This window comes from Notolabrus celidotus, chromosome 17 (assembly GCF_009762535.1).
Source record: "Notolabrus celidotus isolate fNotCel1 chromosome 17, fNotCel1.pri, whole genome shotgun sequence".
Taxonomy (NCBI): Eukaryota; Metazoa; Chordata; class Actinopteri; order Labriformes; family Labridae; genus Notolabrus; species Notolabrus celidotus.
Window position 1 is genome coordinate 8696689 of NC_048288.1, and position 23606 is coordinate 8720294.

The 23606-nt window shown below is 43.2% G+C and overlaps 1 protein-coding gene across 1 annotated transcript in view; it reads left to right on the plus strand.

Annotated features, from left to right (window-relative positions):
* ncoa2 (nuclear receptor coactivator 2) overlaps nucleotides 1–23606 on the plus strand; it is an 80769-nt gene that overhangs the window by 43518 nt on the left and 13645 nt on the right. Inside the window, 9 exon segments of the mRNA XM_034706248.1 lie at nucleotides 1948–2051; nucleotides 5795–5972; nucleotides 7420–7608; nucleotides 10949–11050; nucleotides 12836–12976; nucleotides 13261–13408; nucleotides 13664–13878; nucleotides 13881–14000; nucleotides 14003–15012. Of these exon segments, the coding sequence (XP_034562139.1) occupies nucleotides 1948–2051; nucleotides 5795–5972; nucleotides 7420–7608; nucleotides 10949–11050; nucleotides 12836–12976; nucleotides 13261–13408; nucleotides 13664–13878; nucleotides 13881–14000; nucleotides 14003–15012 (2207 nt within the window).

The window sequence follows — 23606 nt, forward strand, 5'->3', positions numbered from 1 at the left end:
GTCTGCATACATTTTGCTAATTGAAATAGTTGTGTGCTCAGAACAGCTTTGCTTTCTCTTTAGGTTCCAGCTTGTCGCATCTAAATAGACATATGTTGAGAAATGATGTCTTTCATTATAGCGCCTCTAAAATAAGGGCATAGCCAAGAGTTTTACAGCTTCCTTTACACTCTTAATGCTCCCTCCTGCCAACACAGCAGAGAGCAGCTCTCATTGGTGCAGGCTGTGATAAACAGTCGCTGCAAGTGTACATTCATTATATGTGAAAACTTCTAAACACACTGCTTGAGATCCAGTTACAGATTATGTGGCAGTTATGACAAGACACCACCCATCTAAATAAGCAGGTCTTCCCTCTATCTGTGGCACTGCTCTGCAGACAGACTGAGGGCCGGGGAGAGCTGCACTGACATTGAGTGATGGGTCTGCACCCAGGGCAGCTGTGCTGGTATACTGGGCCCCGCTGGGTCTGCAGAGGTCCTGCTGATGCACACATCATTAATGCTGAAAGAGATGAATGTGCGTCTGTGAGGTGTTGCACGGGCCCACAGCGCAGGGAGGGGGAACCTGCATTCGTGTCAGCTTTTACACGTCTCCACCCAAAATATAAAAAAAATGAATAAAGGAAGGACAGGACTGTTTGCTTTTCACCACAACATTCTCTCACCATATGGTCAGCCCTCTTCTTGGCATGGTGCGACAGTTAAATGTGTCCCCCCAACAGCCCACTCATATTCCGCCTCTCATCATCATCTCCAAAAGTAGGGCAGCCTACGCGCTGAACATAAGGCTTCTCTGCATGGTTATTAACCCAATCATTCACATGGACAAATGAACAGCACCACAGAGCAGGTACAGGAGCATGCACACTACTCTTATTTCCACTCCTTAGCTTTGCAGTCATCTTATTATTACATTTATGGCGCCTTATTAGGCTGTGGATTTACAGGAGCTGTGTTTTACACTTACAAACATCAGCCGAAAGCTCGTCAAATTACTGTAATCTTTACAATCTATTATAAAGATAGGTGTACGTTTAACAAGCTGAACGCTCTGTATCCATGCATGGAAATCCAATAAGACTGTGAGCTCACAAAGAGGAGACACTGCCAGCTAAGTTGTGAGGAAGGCATCCGTATGAAAAGGGAGGCAACCCCCTGCTGAAGAGTATCGATGTTAAAGAGATTCCAAAATCTAATATCATTACCAACTGAGGATTATTAAAGATATACTCATCGCTTATGACCGCCTGAAATCATTATCCTTAGATTTCTGTAACAACATAAACAACCTGTTTTGCGTTATTTAACCCCTGAAAAGGTGTTAAAATGTACTCATGTTAATGCAAAATAAAGTGAAAGTCAAATATAGTTTGGTCACCAAAACCCCTATTCACATATAATACACATTAATTCAAATAAAAGAGAAATATGGGCAGCTGGACCACAAAGAAACAACTTGCCTCTTCATTACAAGTCTGACTTGTTTACACTCTTTCACTGTTTCTCTAAAAGCCCTCTTTTTTTACACATCACAATGTAATCCATCCCGTGGCTGCCACCAGCGTGGCAGCTGCATGCTCTGACACTCTCATTTACAACAACCTTTCACTCCGATCGCTGCTCACTGCTTGGGCTTGAGCCATGGCAACATGTTTTGACAAAAGGACAAAATGTGTTTGCTTTGTAGCCGGGAAGATAACTTGTTAAAGTCTTGTCAACAGGCGACCTCTTTTAAAGAATGTGGGTCAATTTTAGAGGGGAGAGGAAAATCTGTTTTTCTCTTCTAACCTTGTCAACTGGTGTGTTCTGTTTTCATGTGTTGCTCTCTATAATAACAAAACATCTAATAAGTGAGCAAAGTTTGCATCCTCCTCTTTGGTGATTCTCTTGAAGCTGCTTTTGTTTTATTGCCTCTAAACCTTCCTCCTGACTTTCTTGTCGACAGAAAAAGCAGCAGCAGCAAACGAGGAGGAGGTACAGAAGGCTGATGTCTCATCAACAGGCCAAAGTGTGATTGATAAAGATGCCTTGGGACCAATGATGCTGGAGGTAGGTTTCCTCGCTCATTCAAAGTGTCATTCCAACCACACACTGAAGTACCCACACTGAACACTCATACTATCACCCACATACCATAAACCCTCTCTTTAAATCCCAATTGCTATCTAATGAAGAGTGCCATCATCAGAGAACAATCACAAATGGGCCAGTAGTGTTTTTGAGTGAGAGTGTTGCTGTGTGGAGTCAACGCTGCCAGCGTCTTGTATCTGCACCGGATTGGCTGTAAATCACGGAGTGCAGCAATGGCCTCGTTGTCCTGCGGAGGGCCACTGAAGTGCTTACGTATAATGGGAAAGAAAGCAACAGCCTGGCGAATGAATCACTCCATTGAGCCCGTCCTCTCACTCACTCACTTCCTCCCTCTCTTTCTCTCTCTCTCTCTCTCTCTCTCTCTCTCTCTCTCTCTCTCTCTCTCTCTCTCTCTCTTGTCTTGTTCAGTTCTCTCTCTCCTTCCCTATCCTCTCTTCATTTGCCTCTAGATCTGTCCTGTCATGGAATATTTATAGCTCTCCTGGTCCAGCGTCACCGAATCGACATACTAACTCGCGGCTAAATATAGCTCAGCGCAGCCCGCATGCTTTCCCATCTGTCAGCGGCCCCAAAACACAGCGATCGGCCATTCACACCCTGCTCCGCTCTGGCCGCGTCCCCGTCCACCAGCCCCGGGGCTCATTACAGGATGTGCTGAGGAGAATGGCCGGCGGCAGGAAATGCCCCCACGCGCCCCGTGACCCCTCCGCTCCTCCGCTCTCTGCCGCGCGCTGTCATGCGAGCGTAGGAACACAGGCCGTGAAAAAACATTAGCGTGCTGTTGTTTTAACCTCCTGGGAACAAGTCTTGTTCTGTCACATTACTGTGGTCGAGTCATTCAGTAGGAGCTCCTGATGAGTAAGTTTGGAGAAGATTCGGAAAGTATAGTACCAGTGAGATAACTTTCTATGACGGCTTATTCTGACTCGTTATAAATCATTTATTTACACTTCTGATCACTTATTGAAATACATTTTTAAACCTACACTGATAATTATATGAAGATGGATATTCGGCTGCGTTTTTAAAATGATATATAATTAGCAAAACTATTATTTAGATGACTAAATATCACAAAAAAAAATAAGTGCAGTCAATATATATTTAAAAATGTCATCACAATCACAGGTTTGTGATTAATTAAATAATTGCAATTGCCAATATTTATAGCTACTTTGAGAAGAATTGCATTACAGACAGACATACTCTGTGACCCTGTTTCAAGATAGTTATTACTAACTTCCACATTTGACCTACATCCTCAGAAAGTGTTAATCCAAACTACTTCAGTATTTACGTTTTTAAGTTGCAGAAGTTGACATTTCGTCCTCACGATCAGTTTTCACTACACGCTAGACTTCTTTTCTTCCTTATTTTTTGCAGCTCATGATATATGTGATGGAAGTTTGTGGTAAATAAGGTAAGGTTTAAAAAATGTATCTAAAGTTAACGTGGCTCTGAACCACCTCAGGAGGAGATCTATGTTAAATCACTGAATAGGAAAAGTTGCTTTCAATCATTAGATGTAGAGTCTGGACGTGAACATGTCTTTTTGTGTGTATTTTAAAGTAGAGCGTGTGTGTAGATCTTCCTCAGACAGGAGAAATAGGAATCAAAGGGAGAAGTAAGCTTAATCGGTCATCAACAGTTTTTGTTCTCTGATGGATAAAAAAGTATTTAAAACCAGTGACTTCTATAGTCTGCTTTTTCACCATATTTACAAAACATCTGCACAGATGTATGAGGAACGATAAATAATGTAAGAGTGACATCAATCTGTGCATCTTTTCTTTGTTCTGTGATTCATTAACAGAAACTAATGCGTATATTTGACAGTCTTATTATAAATATTTAAAGCTGTCTTAAATTGGTAAAAGTCATCAGAAATATCATTAGACATTTGGAAAACTATCTTTAATTAGCACAGATAATTATTAAGATCACCAAATAAGTCATCAAAATGGAAAAAATTTCAGAATCTGGCAAAATCATCATTCAAAACAGTAGATGGGTCATTAAACACTGGGGAGCATGTATCACAGTGGGAGATAAGGCCACCCATATGTTTAATTTTTGAAAACGTAGTTGGACAGCAAAGACCAAAGTTAATGAAATGCTAACATACCTGCGCATGGCAATTGTTGTTTACATGTATTGCGCATGCGCCAATTTGGCGAGCTACCAGTTAATTTTAGTCAAGCGGCAACCTCCAGTCTAAAAATATGAGTCCAATGCAGAAGTGTTAAAAACTGCAGTCCATCGAGGATCCACTTGAGGCTGGCTCCGGAAGTACCGGAAACCACATACACACAGATTCAAAAAAGCTGATCTTTGCAGCAGAAATAAACATGTTTACAGCCTGGTACAAAAGACGAGTGTAGTCTGGATAGCTCATTTCTCGATCGGCACACACTGTAGGGGGGGTGAATTTTTTTCTAACGCGGCAATTTTGAAGATATTGAGATTACGAGTCTATTGTTCTTCTCTTGACTCTTTGAACCCTGTCTGTGTTGTTGTGTGGACAGAGAAGTATCCAGAAACACCTCTAGTGTGGACAGGTTTTTATTTTTTTTAAACGGAGAGGAAAAAAATGACGAATGTACGAAGCCTTTACATTAAGACAACAGGCTAGGTGTGAAGCAGAGCACAAAAATGGAGTGTGTGTGTCGACTTGGGGTGTATTTATTTGGAGTATCTGAATTCGTATCAGCTTTATGAATGTCTATATTTAATCAGGGCATTGTAAATCATACTGTTTGCAAACTGCATTACGCAACATTGTCTGGAAGAAGGCAATAGTTGGCACCAAAGGAGCGTGCTCTCTTTCTGTTTGCCCTACTTGTCCAGTACTCTGCCTTTCTTCACACAGGGGCCGACTTGCACAACCCATGCTGCATTTTGGAAACTGCTCTGCTTCATGCAGTGATAGATGAGATCTCCTTAAAGTCTATTTTCAGCTTGTTAATGCAGGCGAGGGGGAAACTTCTGCCCAGTGTGATCATGTGTGTTCTGGGATGAAGGAGGTAGCACCCCAAAAGTTTAGCCTGCTGGTTAATCACAGGTGTGTCTTAGAAGAAAGTACATGAGATTATTTGAAGAGGTAGTGATTTGATGTAGGATCTGATGCATATGGTTTGTTTTATTAATAATAATGTAAACTCTGTGTAAGATTCTTGAAGCAGAGGTGAGGAGCAGATACCTTGGCAGTACTCTCTTATCTTGGCAGTAGATTTTACAGCTTTACAACCAGCAGAAATCCCTATTTAAAAGCGCTGTGTGATTTGATGGCCTAATTGACACCATCTTGTGTGTAATGGCTGACCTGGGGCTGTATTCTTTCAATTAAGTGCTCCTCCTCTCGCACATCCTCCGATCTCTATAGGCACATGCTTTTATCCTGTTTTCAATCAGACACGCTGAGGGTGAGCATCTGCAGCAGTGATGGGTGTACCCAGCACTCACTTTACTAATCACTCCTCTTGAGTTGCAATGTAGATGTGCTGCATATTATACAGCTCCATGGAAGTTCTGCACACGATCATCAGCTCTTATTTGAGAGCAACAAAGATGGTCAAACACATTCTAACCCTCCTACTTTTGCTTCTATTTCACGGTCAAATATCTTCTCTGTGCTAGATTTTTTAAAAGAGCTCATGTATCCGTCATTAACTCTCTTCTTTTCCTCCCTCTCTTCCCTCCAGGCCCTGGACGGCTTCTTCTTCGTGGTGAACATGGAGGGCAACATCGTCTTTGTGTCCGAGAACGTGACCCAGTACCTACGCTACAACCAGGAGGAGCTGATGAACACCAGCGTCTACAGCGTGCTGCACGTCGGGGATCACGCCGAGTTCATTAAGAACCTGCTGCCCAAATCCCTCGGTTAGCATCCAGCTTTAATTTTCCCCCCAGCTTCTTTTCCACCTGTCAGTTTCCGTCTCGCCGTGTCACTCGCGCTCCTCGTCTCTCTCTGTTTTCCTAACTCTGCGTGTATGTCCTCTGTGTTGCATCATTCCCACCTCTGCTCATATCTCTCTGATTTACACGCTGGCCTCGTCTCTAGTGTTTTCCACACACTGCTGTCTCTTCCATAATTGGGCAGGGATGTTCAGATACCTGTTTTGATGCAAATTGAATTAAAATGTGTAACGGCCACAGAGAGGGGAGAGTGTTGTCTTTGCTTTATATCTGCTCGTGGTCCAGTGAGTGGGACCTATAGCTTCTTCATTTTATCTTTTGCTGATGCGCAGCCCAGACATTTTTTCTCGCTCTTCTTCTCTTCCTCCTCCCTCCCTCCCTTTCAGCTAATTAACTTCCTTTTTCGGCATCCCTCCCCTGTCAGCAGCATCGCTCCCTTCCTTTATTCTCATCTCATGCCCTTCCTTCCCCTTCTCTTCACTTTGTGTGTTATTCTCTCTCTGGCCAAGTTCCCATTTTATTGCTCTCTCGCCTTTCCATTTCCGAGGCCTCCATGAAAAGCATTGTTTTTACCCCCACATTGCTCATATCATGACAACAGGTCATTTATCCTCGCAAGGCAGACGTTTGAGTTTTCCTTTCTCCTCCAGTTTTGCCCTCTTCTGCTTCTCTATCTTCTCTCTGCAAAAGGTGATTGCAATATATGTCACTGCAGCCCATCAGGAGCTCTTTCTCTAAGTCCCCTCTCCTCTTCCACTCCTCTATCTCTCCTCTTCTTCTCCTCTCCCGGTGCTTCGGATTGAGGTCTGAGTGCCCGGCCATCTGGGTGGGGGAGCAGCGCCGAGCCGAGTACCCTGGAAACGATCAGTGGGCTGTGTCCCAGATACTGGGAGATTATCAATGCACCGAATGAGATCACAAACCAGATGGAGTGTGATGGGAGTTTGCTCGAGTTAAATGAGTTGTGTGTGTGTGTGACTGTACATCTCTCCTGTTCTTTTTTAGTGTGTTTAAGTGTGTGTATGTGTGTTTGCTCGCGCTTGTGTAAGTGTTGGAGAGCAGAAGAAAGATTGGCAGTGGTGTTTTAGAGGACATGCATATGGAGGCCTGGCTGTGATGCATGGCTGTGGATAGATGGCACAGGGCTCTGAGATCCAACTGCTCATTATGACTGATCTCTACCCAGCAACTGCTCTCTCCTTTTTTACACTTTTTCCGCCTTCATTCTCTCTTTCCTGCTCTCATTATGTCTTTCACTCGCAGTGTGGTAGCCTCTCTTGGCTCCCAATCCCCCCCTCGTCTTTCTCCTTGTTGTTCACTTTTGGCTGCAGTATAAAAACCCATCCTCTAAAATTCCCCTCATGAAGCCACATTGTAAATCTCTAAAGAATCCTTCTCGCTCCTCTTGCAGTGAACGGCGTCCCGTGGTCCAGCGAGGGTCCGAGGAGGAACAGCCACACGTTCAACTGCCGAATGCTGGTCAACCCGCACAGCGAGAGCCAGGACGAGCAGCACGAGCACGAGCCTCAGCCGCAGAAATACGAGACCATGCAGTGTTTCGCAGTGTCTGAGCCCAAGTCAATCAAGGAGGAAGGAGACGGTACGGGGGGCAAAGGGACAAAGTTGTGGGACAAAAGAGTGACATGACACCAAAGCAGAAATCCTACAAAACAACCTTGGACAAAATTTAGTTTGGGGATCTTTTGAAACTCTCAGAATTTAGTTTTCTCATTAACTGGAGACTAATTTTAGACACGTTTCTGATTAGGAAACTTCTGATTAACATATGTGAGAAAATTAGAGTAAAAATCCAGGCAACTGTACGGGATAAGGATCTCTCAGCTTGTGAATGAAGATGTCCTGAAAAAAACAAACATTAGGGGAACAATATTCAAAACACTGCCCTCTTTATGAGAGCCAGCTCATGACAGACCAAAGGCAAACTTTTTACGAGTGAGGAATAAAAGACTGCTTTTGAGAGAGATAAGCCCGAGATTATCTCTGACATTGGACTACAGGATGAAAAATCACAGAAAACTCAAAGTAGTCTGACAGAACAAGAGGAAAAACTACTTCAGAAAACCTTCTACGTGTAGTAATAACAATTCTGACTTAATTAATAAAGTGCCTTTAAAACAAAAGTTTACAAAGAGCTTCCACAAACAAGCAAATCATGAATCTCAGAAGGCCACAAAATTAAAAAAAAGACAAACAGGCGTAATGAGAGAATACAAGGGTAGAGTCAAAATGAAGTGAGACCAAGCGGATGTGAAAATAATGCAGCATAGGCGCAAAACAGAGAGAAAGCAATAAAGAGCAGTGAAAGAAAATGAGGCAAAGAAATAGCAAAAAGCTGCATTGGAAAGAAATAAAGAGCACATTTTTTTTTAAAAAGGCAATTATAATAAAGGAAAAAATAATTTAACAATCAAGGAAATAAATTCAGTAAAACAGTGTTAACAAAAAGAAGAAATAAAAAGATTTGGTAGTGCAAATAAAATAAGAAAAATAAAACTAAAACAATAATGGAAAAATAAAAAACTAAGACATCAAATAAAAAGAAATAAAGCAAGATGGATGGAAAATAAACAAGTTAAAGACAGTAAAACAATAACAAAAAATAAATAAATAAGAAATAATATCAAAATGAAACAAAAGCAAAAATGAAATAAAAGCAATAAATTAAGGAAATCTGAATAACAGAAAAAAAAGTGAGTAAAAAGAAATAAAGCCAATTAAAACAAATGAAAGCAAAAGTAAAATTTACAAAAGCAAATATAGAAAAAACAAGCATGCAAATAAAAAGGAAATCCATAAAAAGAAGTAAGGAAATTAAATAAATAAAAGTAAATAAAGAAAGAAAAGTTATATAAGAAATAAAGAGATTAATACAGCAGGACAAAACAAAATAAATGAAACCAATAAAAGGTGAGAAAAATAGAATATATTAAGGAAATAAAAAGATGTAAGATTATAAAAATGCACCAAGATGACAACCTTGCATGATGTTTCTGTCAAACAGGACATCAGACTGAATGCTGTGTGGTAATTAACATAAAAGGAGTCTGATCTCTTAAACGGTGAAAAGAAGACGTGTGTGAGCAGAGTCGACTGCTCATGTTGCTGCTCGAAAACCTTGAAAAGGACAAAAAAAAGAGAGCTAGTAGTGTTACTTCTGAGACGAATGCTGCTGCAGCAGAATAGTGAAGGCAGCACTTTACATTTCGATTTATTAAGAATGCTTCGTCATTTGGAGTCTTCTATCCAACGTTATAAAAGTCCTTTAAGTACCTGATGAGGAGCGAGGCGATGTCACTCGACTTGCATCCATGAAAAGTTAAGCGACACGAGGGAGACGTGAGGCCGGGCAGCTGTCATTAAAGCGCATCTATAATGCATGTACATCCATCACAAACCTGATGACTGTGAGCTCAGAATGGAGCTGTTTCAAACACGCGTGCTGCTGTAAACCTTTGTAAGATTATTCTCTACACGTCGCTGAGAACACACTGTGGAGCTTGTTTTGGGGGGAGAGAGAGAGAGAATGGCGCTGCGTTTGTGGTGGCCACTCGTATAAACATCTGCTCCCCGTTGTTGGGGAATGATTTAGATTGTGTGTTGCTCCTGCTCTCCTGACAGTGTTCAGTCACAGAGAGGTCAGTGCACTTTTCCAGTGTTTTGCAGGGCTTTAGAAAGGAACGAGACCCTGTGTGAGTACATTTCCATCACAAGTGGCTCCTCCTTTTATCCAGAAATATTAAAAACTTTGCAGATAGGAGCTATGTAATGCTTTCAAAACAAATTGTACATCTTAAAGACATAAACTCTACTGAATGAGAAACTTCCCTGGGTAACTTAATCACAAGTCCAAAAGAGTGAAAATGCAAATGTTTCACTCCAACCTGTCCTTCGTCTCCGGCTTCCTTTGTGCACCAGCTGCTTGCCAGCCATACTTTGGCAAATACACCGACTAGGATCTAGGCCAGAGGTGTGTGTGTGTGTGTGTGTGTGTGTGTGTGTGTGTGTGTGTGTGTGTGTGTGTGTGTGTGTGTGTGTGTGTGTGTGTGTGTGTGTGTGTGTGTGTGATGTGCAGGGTGTGTGTGTGTGTGTGTGTGTGTGTGTGTGTGTGTGTGTGTGTGTGTGTTAGCAGAAAAGCAGAATCAGTGGTTACAGTTGCAGGAGTTTGTCCAGAGACATAAGAAAGGAGAAAGGAAAGCAGGAGACGAGAAGGAAAAGAGAAAGCAGGAGAGTTTGGAGAGATTCACAGATTTTGGGAGCGGGACCACCCAAGAGGATCTGTTTACAACTCAAAATGAGGAATGTGTGTGTGTGTGTGTGTTTGTGTTTGTGCGCGTGTGTGTGTTAGCTCTGGCATGAATTCCTTACCTAGAAACATGTGTTGGGCTGTGGGTATCGCTGGCATGGGGAAGTCAGATGGCAGATTTCCGGGGTGACCCCAGTCCTGGACTTGGCGCTGTCATCAGTGTGTGTGTTAGTGATGTGTGTGTGTGTTTGAGTGTTACTGTCATTATTGAGCGATGGCAATCTTTAAAGTTGGGCCAGGGGAGGTGTCACCGGTGTGAGATGGCACTGTAGGTGAGACTAGCTGGAGACACACAGCAGCGAGCACACATGCAGCATGCGAGCACACGTACACACACCTTCAAAGGTCACACTTTATCATTTCCCCTGCCAGTGATCACTGCTCCTCCTCATGAAAGCAGCGGAGCCCTGATCCCCGTGCTCATTAATAACTGTATTAATTATGCTGCCTGGGAATAACATGCATTTCATTTTCTTTTCCTCCTTTCGTCTCTATCACTCACACCCTCTTCCTCCCCTCCCCCTTCATCCCTCCTGTCCCTGCCCTGTCCTCTTTGTTACATCCTCCACCTTGTCTCCCCTCTCCTCTGCTCTCTCTATCTCTCTCTCTCTTTTAGACTTTCAGTCGTGCCTGATCTGTGTGGCACGCAGGGTGCCCATGAAGGAAAGACCCATGCTTCCCACGCATGAGAGCTTCACCACGCGCCAGGACCTGCAAGGTACTAAAACTACAAACTTTCACAGCGATGCACATCTACAAAATAATTCTTTCTCCAACTGCAAAAGTTTTTCAGCCTCCAGGAAACCGTGTCCAGAAAAGGAGAATGTCTTATTCAGATTCAGAATACAAAATGTACGGTAAAGGAAATAAATAACACATCGTGACATCGACAACCACAACCAATGATCATACAGCAGAGCAGGATGCGGAGTGATTCTCGGTTTATTCTGCCTTTTGTGCATTTAGCAGCCTTATGGCAGAAGGAATGAAATAATTTGAACAGCAGTTTTTTTCCATAATACCACCAACCTGAGGGCATGATTGCAAATTCACTGCCTAGTATGTGATCAGATTTGGTTGAAATTCTGTCTGCTTTCTGGACCACAATCTGATGATGCCATTCAGACACTTCTGGTCTTTGACAGAAAGACAACCAAACCAGCATATACAAGAATACATTAAGAGACTCTCAATAAAACTTTGATAAAAGGTACATCAAATATTTCTGTTGACACCGAAAGAGTTTAGTTTCCTCAGCAAATGGAATCTCTGGTTTGATCTCTTAACAATGCTGTCAGTGTTTGCACTGAATTTAAACACGGTGCCCAGATACTTGTATGATTGTGCTATTTGTACCTCTTCACCATGGATCGTGCTGGTTTTGGGGTCGACACTGGATTTCCTGAAAACTATGATCATTTCCTTGGTAACATAGAATCATTTCTCAAAACAGCTGTTCAAATAAGTCTTTCCCCCGCATTGCAAAATAACATTTCATAGTACCTAACGTATGTTTATCACTTCCTCATCCAATATCACCTGCCCATAAATCACTTCATACCAGGTCGAGGTCTTAAAAGATTATTATAACCTTTGTAAAGATCCTTAGGATTGAACGTGCATGCATCCCACCTGTGTCTGCACTGTGGGAGGTAAAAGATCAACGCAGACAGTCTGCATATCACCTGGTCTTTGATGTGCTCGTAACATTTGTGTGTGGCATACACATGCAGAGACACAGCACACAAACGCACACTCTTAGATGCTCACTGGTGTACAGTAATTTACTGTAGCTCCCCACCCAAACCTTTGTAGGTGTGCAAGAATCATCACCTGTCTGTGAGATCTGCAAGCTTTGATTAATAATTATTTTATTGATATTGAGTGTATGATTATATTCGTATGATTCCTCAGGAAAACATTCATGCCTCTGATAAGATGAACGTGGTGTTACGCTGTAAAAGGCTTCTGTTGTGAATGTTTGTGACGACGTCTTTCGGCTGTCATTCAAGCAGCAGTCTGTTCGCCGGCCCGATAGAAGCATCGCTGCCTGCATGTAAATCACAACCCGGGACAACTGTTACTCTATCAGAGAGAGAGAGAGAGTGTGTGTGTGTGTGTGTGTGTGTGTGTGTGTGTGTGTTAACATGTAGAGGTAGCTCAGTGCTTTTGTAGAGCTCTAGAAAGAAACTTAAGCACTCTCTCTTGCAAACATTACCTCACTGGCACATTAGGAATGTCTCACTACAGCTTCTAACAAGTTGTAGTTAAAATGTAAAGAGAGTAAATCCTCAGCATTCCTCTGCAGGTATCAAACCGCAGAGCTGTCTGCAGCAGAGTGGCAAAGTAAAGAGCGTCTTCTTGTCAACAAGCTGCTCTACATGTTTATATTTGAGGGAGGCATCGAGTCCCCGACAGCTCAGCTGCTGTTCTGTGTGTGAGTTTAGAAAATCTGACTTCTGTGTCTGACTGAGGCCTTTTAACGTCACTCCTCTGTGTTCAGGTAAGATAACGTCTCTGGATACTAGTCTCCTGCGAGCATCCATGAAGCCGGGCTGGGAGGATCTGGTGAGGCGCTGCATCCAGAGGTTCCACCTGCAGAACGACGGAGAGATGTCGTTTGCAAAGAGACATCAGCAGGAAGGTAACACTGCTCACTGCAGAGACCGTCCTGTTTGTGGACAGATGCTTTCTTTGTTTTTATTTATTTACTGTCTTTTCTTTGCTTGTTGACGACAGCATATTTATAAAACGGTGATATGATCATAACACCGCTGATGGTTAATCTGCTGCTTTAAGTCCATTAATGGAAAAACAAACTATAAACAGAATCTCCACATAACTAAACAAGCAACAGAGAAAGAGTCTTCAAATAGATCTGATCTTTAAATGCTGCATCCTCTGATATAAGGGTTTGTTTGTCCTCAGTGCTCCGTCACGGCCAGGCGTTCAGCCCCATCTACCGTTTCTCTCTCTCTGATGGAACCATCGTGTCGGCCCACACAAAGAGCAAACTGGTGCGCTCGCCAGCCACCAATGAACCCCAGCTCTACATGTCCCTGCACATTCTCCAGAGGTATGTCTCTCTACCTACACCTGTGTCAGGAAGACAGAGACTAATCTGCTGCATGTTACATGTTTTAGCCTGTTAATGCCCCACAGGGCAACATGTGGGCTTCATGTGTTCACTGTGGAGGGGTTTAGATTTGAGTGTTCATGCAGGTTCAATGTTTGAGCTGCACTTGTTTTGGGGAAAGTGTTTAATGTTCTCTGTTAGTAAAAGCCGTTAAATTAACCTGCAGTACTATGTTTGCGTTTCTTACTCTCCCAGAGAGCAGACAGTTTGTGGGATGGGTCAGGACATGGGTCCTGGCGGTCAGGCCACAGGAATGGCTCCCAAACCGATGAACCCCTCCACTCCCTCCATGACTCCCCCAACCCCAGGCTCCTTGCCAGGCTCAGGGCCTCAGGGCCAAGACACTACCATCAGCAGCAACAGCACGCCTTTCTCCCCTCCTGGCCCAGCTGGCCCCAGAGAGCCAGCAGCCATGGGGGCCATATGCAGGGCTACCGTTTCGGTTGTCCCCCACCACATAACCACACTGGGGGCATGCAGCCTCCGCAGCAGGGCCCCAACTGGAGGATGAACAGCCCATCACGCGCCAGCCCAAGCCGGCTGGTGGACCTCACCCACCTCAACAGAACTCTATGCTGTCGCCCAGGCACAGAGGGAGCCCTGGGGGGGGCGGCAGCCCTCGTGTAGCAGGGGGCCTGCACTCCCCCTCCCCTGTGGGGATGTGTGGTGGAGGGCCTGGGAGTGCAGGTAGTAGCAGTACAACTAGCACCCATGCTAACAGCTACACTAGCAGCTCTCTGTCAGCTCTGCAGGCTCTAAGCGAGTGTCACGGTGTGGGACACGGACATGGACCACCTCACGCACACACGCTCGGGTCTCCAGACAGAAAGATAGGCTCTCCAGCTGGGGTCACGCCGGGGTCAGGGGTGAACTCACATCTGATGTCAAAACTGGGAGGAGGCAGCGGTGGTACAGGAGACTCATTTGGACCTCACTCAGAAGGGGGTCAGGGGCACACGCAAGGCCAGACAGAGGGCAACCTAACTGAGCCCAAGGAAGAGCGAGAAGGACCCAATGATGGTCACGATGCTCACAACCGTCTCCATGACAACAAGGGCCAGACAAAGCTGCTGCAACTGCTCACCACTAAGCCGGAGCCCCTGGAGACGTCTCTCTCCCCCACTGCAGGAGGGGACAGCAAGGACCAGGCCGGGATGGGAGTCCGAGGCGGGCACACAGGGGGGAGCACACACGCCACGTCCCTGAAAGAAAAACACAAGATCCTCCACCAGCTGCTCCAGAACAGCACGTCTCCTGTCGACCTGGCCAAGCTCACAGCGGAGGCTACAGGCAAAGAGCTGGGCCAAGACCAAGCCCCGGGGGCCGGTGGGACAGCCGCTGGGGCAGAAATTACACCCAAGCAGGAGCCCCTGAGCCCCAAGAAGAAAGACAATGCCCTGCTTCGCTACCTGCTGGATAAAGATGACACTGGACTGAAGGACAAGGCGCCCAAGCTGGAGCCTGGGGAGGTGAAGGTGGAAGGGGGGAAACACCCTCTTGTCAAAGCAGAAAAACCAGACGCAGGATACGACCGGGCTGAGCAGGTTAGTCTTTGCACTTTCTGTCACTTTTTGCTGCATTATTTAAACTATGACAGAGCCGCCCTCAAACTTTATTTTCTCTTCAGCCGAATGCTAATTTCTAAAACTTCCCTGCCCTGTTCTGATCCACTTGCCTCCTCTCCTCTCCTCTCTGTGTCTGAGCATTAATCTGGGTTAGGCAGCAGATGTTGCCTCCTCCAAGTCCCATGTCCACACAGTATGCATCAGCTAAACACAAACACAGTCCGGCAGAGTTAGAGGTCAGGTAGCATCTGTGGCATCGGTGCAGCAGCCTACATATTTACAGTCTTGTTCTGCACACTCAAGACACCAGGCGTGTACTTTTTTAATCACCTATATAAACTCATCTGGGGCCGTCGATGCCTATGTGTTGGAAACACAAGCCAAGTGAAGCTGTCCGCCCAGCTTCAAACAACTGTGACATTTGGAAGGAGCCCCTGTGGTTCTCCAGCCATTTGATCCTGGTTGCGTTTGGCCCGAGTCCTCAGGTTTGGCAGCGAGCGCGGGTCAGGCCTGGCACTGAAGAGACAGGAGGGAGAAAGTGGAATAGGAAGTTAGCAGGGAGTGTGTGGCTGCTAAAAACTCTCCATTTCAGCAAGGCTGGGTTTTCAGCTTGCTCGTTCTCTAATGCAGGAGAAGAAAATCCCCCTTCATGCACTGGAAACATGATTCAGAATGTAGCTCTCATGCCCACATCAAAAGTCAGTAACGTAAAGTAAAAGTTATATGTTTGAGGATGTATTTTTACTCTTCCTGCTGATTGTTTCCACCATCTTTGTTGCACATTTCCGAGCATGCATACAGATGTGCAGCGGTACACAATGTCATGGTCCTCTGCACGCTACCTGCATATAATGTACAGCGTGTGCTCGGCCACTCGGTACATACGAAGAATAAGGAAAGGGTGATTGGATGGATAATAAGAGCTGCTGTTGAACTGAACAAAGAAGGAGAGATGAGAGAGAGAGAGGTGTAGATACCCCCAGGAGAGCCCAGCCTCGGCAGGCAGAGTGAAAATGATGAGCCATATGCTCCTGCATGTCCTCTCTGCTACCATGGAGATAGAGGGGAGAGGGAGTGGTGTGTTTGTAGAACAAGGAACGTACGGGAAACAATAGAGCGAGGAAGAGGAGAGAGGAAAAGGTTTCTACGTATGTCTTGAAGGTTTTATTTTAAGAGTGCACGTAGGAAAATGAAAATCTGGCTTTGACACAGAGGCGGTGATTAAAGCATGTGAAGCGTTTAACAGAGCTGGTGATTACACATTTCAGTGACTATGGTTTCCAAACCAGAACAAGAGCATTTATAGACATGTACTAAAGCCGTGACTTCATTAGAGCCATTACATGTGTGTGAGTGGGTTTCTGCTCAGCCATGTGTGAAAGCTGACTGTACTAGTTAAAAAGTCCACTCATCCTTCTCTCTGTGCTAACCTCACCCACTGTGCTCTGGCTGTCTCTCCTCCCCCCCTCCCTCCTTCCTCTCCTCCTCATGATTGTTTGAGGGCTGAATTATTGATGGCTGGAGCAGAGCTAAATGAGAAATCAGAGCAGAGCGCAGTATTAGTGGCTCTGCTGATGGCTAAAGGAAGTAAAGGTATGGTCCTGTAGACGCACGGCCCTATGGGAGGAAGGATTATCTGTGTGTTGTGTGTATGTGTGCGTGTGTGTGTGTGTTCCTGCTGTTATTCCAACATTGTCTATGAAGCTGCATAATCCTCTTTGCTCTGCTAGATCCTAACTAAACATATATGCTTAAGAGCAACAGTCAAATACAATACAGAACTAGTTCTGCGTGGTCACTCGAGTTGTTCTCTGCAGCGTCACGTCCAATCACTAATAGACGTGGTTTATATTTCATCAAAGTATTGAGGATATTTATCCCCACACACCCTTTATGACCCGGATAATGAGAGCTATTAAAGAAAATGCATCAATTTGTCTTATTCAGTTGGGTTTAATTAGTTTGAAAAGGTTCTTCATCACATTCAGCCGCTCTAAATGTTGCTGTTTCCTCTTAACTTAAGAGTCTGTATAACGTCAAACAGCGTGCCAAAACATGTAATTTCCTCTGGAGCTCACTGAGGCAAACATACCTACATTTTTCAGAAATCATGCAGCTCTTTGTGTACAGTAAGCCCAGTGAGCCTCTAATCACCTGAATCACAAGCTGCAAGGTTTTTAATAGTTCGAGGAGAGATTGTTGAAATAATGAATACGATCAATATGATGTGCAATACACACTTTTTTGGGGGGGGAACGTACGCACAGCTGCTGAAACCAAGAGCAGGACTTAATTTTTTCATTTTTTTATTGTGCAGGAAATGTGCTTTACAAAAAAAGGGTGACCAAGTGATGGTAGACAGAATAACAAGTAAACAAGGAACGAATATGGAAAACATAAATAAAAAAATAAAAAACAGACAAAGAAGGGATAATAATAATAATAATAATAATAAAAAAGAAAAAACAATTAAAAGAATAAATAATAATAATAATAATAATAATAAGAGGGGAAAAAAAGTAAAACAAAAAAAACAAAGAAAATATTTATAAGAATGTGATGTTTCTAAAAAAAATAGAGCAGAAATAAACTATAAAAAGTAAGCAATGAAAGAGGTAGACAAAAGTATAATAGGAAAGTAAATAAATATATTATATCAATAATGATAATGAAACAGATATGGCTGAATGACAGCTTCCTAATTATTAATTTCAAGGGGTTAATATTAAATAAATAAAAAGAATAAGTAGATCTATATATATTTAAACATGTATAAAGATAATAAATAGAGAATAATTGTGAGGCTTAATGTTTGTGTGGGAAGGCTGAGGGTATAAAGGTTAGTGAAAAAGACGCACTTTAATACATCCTACCCTCTGAAAAGGTGCAACCACATAACAGAATATGTATATGGACACCACAGATCCAAGGTTTTCAGCAGTTGTCTGACCGTCTCTTTAGTCACCATGTAGCTGCTTGAAGGCATGTCAGAAGCATCATCGTATAAACATGATGAAAGCCTTATCTGCTCAGCTGATCCTGGAGAAATGCTGTAGATCAGATCAGAACGGGCTTCACGTCTGAACATCTGCAAAGTGCTAATGTGCCTGCTGTGCAAAGTTAACAAACTTATAACAACATTAACAACGATCTATGCTACTTAAAGACAACGGCATCTCCCAATAAACCCAATGTAGAATAAACTGAACAACTCGAGCATGTTTACTTCCATACGTGGCTGTGATGTGCTGTTGGGATTTTACGTTAAGGGTATCTTGCTAATTCAGAAAAACAGAGCAGATTTTTTCTCATGTGAATGCAGCACTCTTCATAAAGACAGGTATGTTATCTAGTGATGGTATTTTACCCAGAAGATGATGCTCTGCTGCACAAAGCATGCAGAGCCATGAAGAGCAGGCTGGAAGCACCATGGTTTAACAGCCTGTCTTTAAATGCAAAGTCATGCATTTAAAGAAATGTGATAATGTATTACAAAAATGAAGCTGGTGAAGTTATGACTGCTGACTTTAAGATAAACTATCGACTGATTAGACCGTAGGGGAAGTGGTCATAGGTAGTGGGTTCGTCTGGACCGCATAACCATTACTGTACATGAAGCAGATTGCAAACTCCACATGACAAATACAGAGGTACCAGGAGGAGTCACACAGGGTCACAGAAACAGAGAGATCAGGACTTTACTGAACATAAATCAGATCTCACGTGTGGTTTCTCATAACTTAAAAAGTAGGAAGTGCCAGAGGAGTAAAGAATAAGGAGAATAAAAATAAATTAAAGAATAAAAACAGAATGAATGAATGTTTAAAATCTAACAATCATATTCCTTTGAATTCTTCTGCGTTGAATCCTAAAACAACAACTCGGTGCAGCTCATGTTTAACTCTGAAGTTTGAGCTGCCAAAGTAAAGAACACCAAAGTCGACGAGTCATATTTCTCTTTCACTTCTTTAATGTCTGAAACTAGCAACGTGTTGAAGGTGTCAAACACTTTTGATGAACCACACGCTGCCCAAACTGTCTTTGTTTACATATTCCACTTCAAGACTCTCAATGACGGTAGATAGTACTATTTAAAGGCAGCAGGATGATTAGAAAACATGACTTACACAAGTACAGGACAAAATGAGTACCACACAATTCATCTTATTGCAACGCATTATGTGTATTATATAATCTGAGATTTGTGATTTAAAAAGCTAATGTGTATGCGTGTCTGTAAAAGTTACAACCACTTCTATGCTAATCAGCTGCTGTGGTTCCTCGTCTGTGACCCAAACACCCTGAGCGACCCACCTTCCTGGGGTGTGTCTCAGGAGCAGCTTAAGGTGTTCACTTTGGCCTCAACATCTTATCAGCATAAATTCAAACCCTTTTCCTTTAATAGTCTGTTTCATGTCAAGTACTTTTAATAAGCTTGATATCTTTCTTGAAACATTTACGATACTGACACAGCTTTTGTTAACCAGCTGACTGTTGATATTCTGACTGACACACATGATTAAAGCACACTGCTCTTCAAACTTGTGTCCTGTTCACCTTTTGCTGTAGATGATGAAGAAATATCGACATCCATTTTTCAGAAGTCTGTCGTTCTGATTCAGTTTAAGAAAAACCCATATTTTTTATTGAGCTGGATGGATATTTTGTTGATATTGATAATGAGGAGGGAACATTGACGTTTCATGGAGTATTCTAGAGTGACACTGACACGACGACACACAAGCATGTAGTGCTCATGAAGGCGTTGAGTTGACGCAGAAGTATAATCCAGGACTTCTCATATTTATTTTAAAACCGTTGTAAAGACACCTATATTCATCCACCTTATTGATTCTCACCACCGTCACTGCTCTAACAATATGAGCCAATATGTTTGTTGATATTGTTGATTGTAAATTGAACAGGTGCTTTCAAGGTAAAAACAGACGTAAAACAAAAGACATGAAGTCAAAAATGAATCAAAACAGGAGGTGACTGAAGCTCAGGCACTTCCTGTGTCACTGCGTCTACATTCAGAAGACCTATTTGTTTCCTGCGGTGACGATGCTGTGATTTCCTCCCTGATGATGACAATGCATTTTTAATTATGTAAATGAGATGGTTCTCGAAGATGTTTTGCTTCCCACTTGTTAATCTCCCAGTTTGGCAGTCAGACTTCAAACAGTGCAGCACTAAATGTCTCAGCTCTTTTAGGCAGGGAACGTTATTGGTTTAAAACCTCTTTTTTTTTTTTTATTGCTGACAAAAATCAAATCTGATTCTGGAGTGAAGCTCTCCTTCACCCACCCTGTGTCTCAGTTCCCTTTCCTTTAAGATGACACAGGTTAGGTCAGGGTGTCACAGCAATAAGTCAAGATGTACATCAATAACACTGATTTAACAGCTGTTGTGTTGAGATTGAGCTGAGTCATGTTAATAGTAAGAGTACACGTTGGGCCTCTTTGGCGCCCTGATGTGAGGAAGTCAGCCTGCGCGGTGAGATGTTGACAAAAAACATGAACATTTGAGGAGAAAGAACCAAACACAGTCAACTTTTATTTTCATAAATCAATCATTTAGGACAGGGCAGAATAATCAACATATTAGGGATGCACATCAATGACATAATGAACCCAATGCAGAAGTGTTAAAAACTGCAGTTCCTCAAGCGTCCACTTGAGGTTGGCTGCAGAAGTACCAGAAACCACATACACACCCATTCAAAGAGCGGATCTTTACAGCAGTAATAAACATGTTTATAAACTGTACAGGGAGTTAATATTTTATAACTTGCTATTTTTGAAGGCCTAAATAAGGGCATTGCTGACTTGACTGATTGGCGGGCACATTGTAGCTGTTAGCAAATAGGCTATAGGCCTGCCTCTTCTCTGCCTCTTTTGCCTCATGTTAGGTCGACTGAAAGGTTGAGTCAGCATTTTCAATATGGCAACGATCTGCTTCAGAAACAAATGTGTGATGTCACAGAGGCTACATCCATGTTTATACTATGGTTTGAAACCCATAGAGGTCGTTTAAGTATGCATGTCTGCCTTTAAAGTGTGTCACATGACGTCTCAGCAGCTCCTTCCGTTGTTAGTCTCACCTTTATTCTCTGAAGCGATCTGCATTAAGACTTTATTTTTGGTAAAAGTCATCTTCACCTCCACAAACCCTTCAGATGAATACAGCAGACCGATCTGTGATGCAGAGAGGAAGGATGTGGAGTGCGTTACATGCGCTGACATGCATTGAGGGAAGAGAGTAACAGGGATTGATAGAAATAGGACCCATTAAGGGTAAAAGCAACCAGAGAAGACGAGAGAATAGAAAGTGGGAGGAGAGAGAGAATCGGAGAGGAGGAGGAGGAAAAGAGCAATCTGAGAGCGTACAGGAGCATTACATCATTCCTGACCTCATTAGGGCTTTTCTCTCTCCCACCGCCGCCCCCCACCCCCACCCCTCACTCTGCTCCTCTCTCCAGCTCTCATACATATCCTGTATGCTTAGAGCGCTCAGCATTGTGTGTCTCTGTGTGTGCTGCTGTGTGTGGAGATGTGGAGGAGAGGCAGGTCGTACTGTAAACACATGCAGGCTGCAGCATTATAATCAACATGATATCAGCCGTGTTGGCTCTCCGGTGATCTTCAGCGGTGTTTCGTGCACGAGTGATAGATGTAACTGTGGGGAACATTGAGGTACAACACTGGATCTGTTTTCCCTGCTGTACAGTACAGTGTGTCACGATCAGGAGCTATCAGTGTTTCCAAGTGTGCTGCTCTCTTGTGGTCACTTTCGGCCAGTGCAACTTATTTACCTTAAATCCCTCAGGCCTCTCTGGGAAGCACTACAGTCACCAATGTTTGTGTTTCTCTTTAAGTTCTGACGGCCTACATTTATGTCAGCTGAGCGAGGTTCAACACAAACACACTGTTGTTCTGTTGTTGGGGAAATTGTGACGTACTTGTTTCGTAATGGACTGTGATTCTAATCTAATGATCAGACTTTGTTTGTTAGCAGTTTTATAACAATAACTTCTCCCAGAAAACACATACAATTCAGAGAGAAGCTGAAGACTGGAGTCTGAGTTTAACACACAAAAAGACACTTAAGAAGTGGAGCTGATGAAAAGTCTGTGAGGAATTACTTCAAACTCCACATGGTTGATATCCAAATAAACACCTCAGTTTAGAGCAAGCTAACCTTTACAGTTCGTAAAGCTTTGATTATACAGCACCGTCATCATCATCAACATCAACATCAGCAACCTCATCATCGTTTATTTAAGCCTCGACAGTCAGTGAGGTTTCCCTCATGTCACAATGATGTGGAGATACAATCAAAACAAACCAAAATGGGGGCGTCGTTGGCCTAGCGGTCTAAGTGTGCGCCCCATGTACAGAGGATATAGTCCTCGTCGCAGAGGTCCCAGGTTTGATTCCAGCCTTGACCATTTATTGCATGTCCTCCCCCACTCTCTACTCCCCACACTTCCTGTCTCTCTCCAGCTGTTCTGTCCATTAAAGGTGAAAATGCCCAAAAAATATGACTTTGAAAACAAACCAAAATGAACCAAAAAGAGTGACGCTCGGTGAAAACAGTGGAACACTGGGATGAAGTGATCTGAGATATTCGACTTGAATTGTTCAGGATAAACAAGAGCATCCACCTTTAGAGTCTGTTCAGGTAAGTTCCTCATTTTTGGAGCAATATAACCAAGTTCAGAGTAAACCTCTGATCTTCAGAGTTGGGTACCGTTTCAATTTTAGCAATACAATTAATTTTACCTCTGTATGGATGTGAACGTGTGCACAACTGTACCCGAGTGTGACGAGAGGTTACTACAGCTGAGCTCATATCGAGGTAAACGGACGTGCCCCCTCCTTGCTGTGTCATCTTTAGTGAAGCTCAGCCAAACTACAGATCAGTTGTTGTGGTCCGCTACAATCTTCTCTTGACTTTGTTGACACGCTGCAAAACAAGTGACGTAATGTTATGCCGACACAGCAGGTCCTGACAGATATAAAAAAAAACGTTCTGTGGACTCTCACTGAGGTTTTAAAACCTGGAAGATTTATGTCACTTTTAGGAACCTTATCAAATCCACAAATCTCTGAAATTTGGAGCTGAATCATAACCACTTGTGCATCTTAGGGGGAGGTCATGTAGTGACTTGTTCATAATCATCAGGATCTCTGGGTTTATTTTGGATTCTACAGGGAGTCAGTGTAAGGATGGAAGAACGGGGAGATACAAGACTATCAGGCCTCCGCTCTAACTCAACTAACTGTAAATGATCATCTGACTGAGGCACATACAGAGGGAGTACAGTGATCTAGATGGAGGGGGAAGAATAGTGTGAATCAAAAGTTTAAGATCTGTTGGGGCCAATTTTCGGTCAGATTTTTTGCCCCAACAGATCCTCCTTCTCTTCCTCCTCACTCTAACCTCATGCTCGTTTCCTCATGCAGCCCCCCCCCATCTCTTGAACTCTCTGACTCTCATTCCAGTTTCAAATCCTGCCTAAATATCCAACCTGCGTATTTATTATAACCACAACACTCATGCCTTTATAT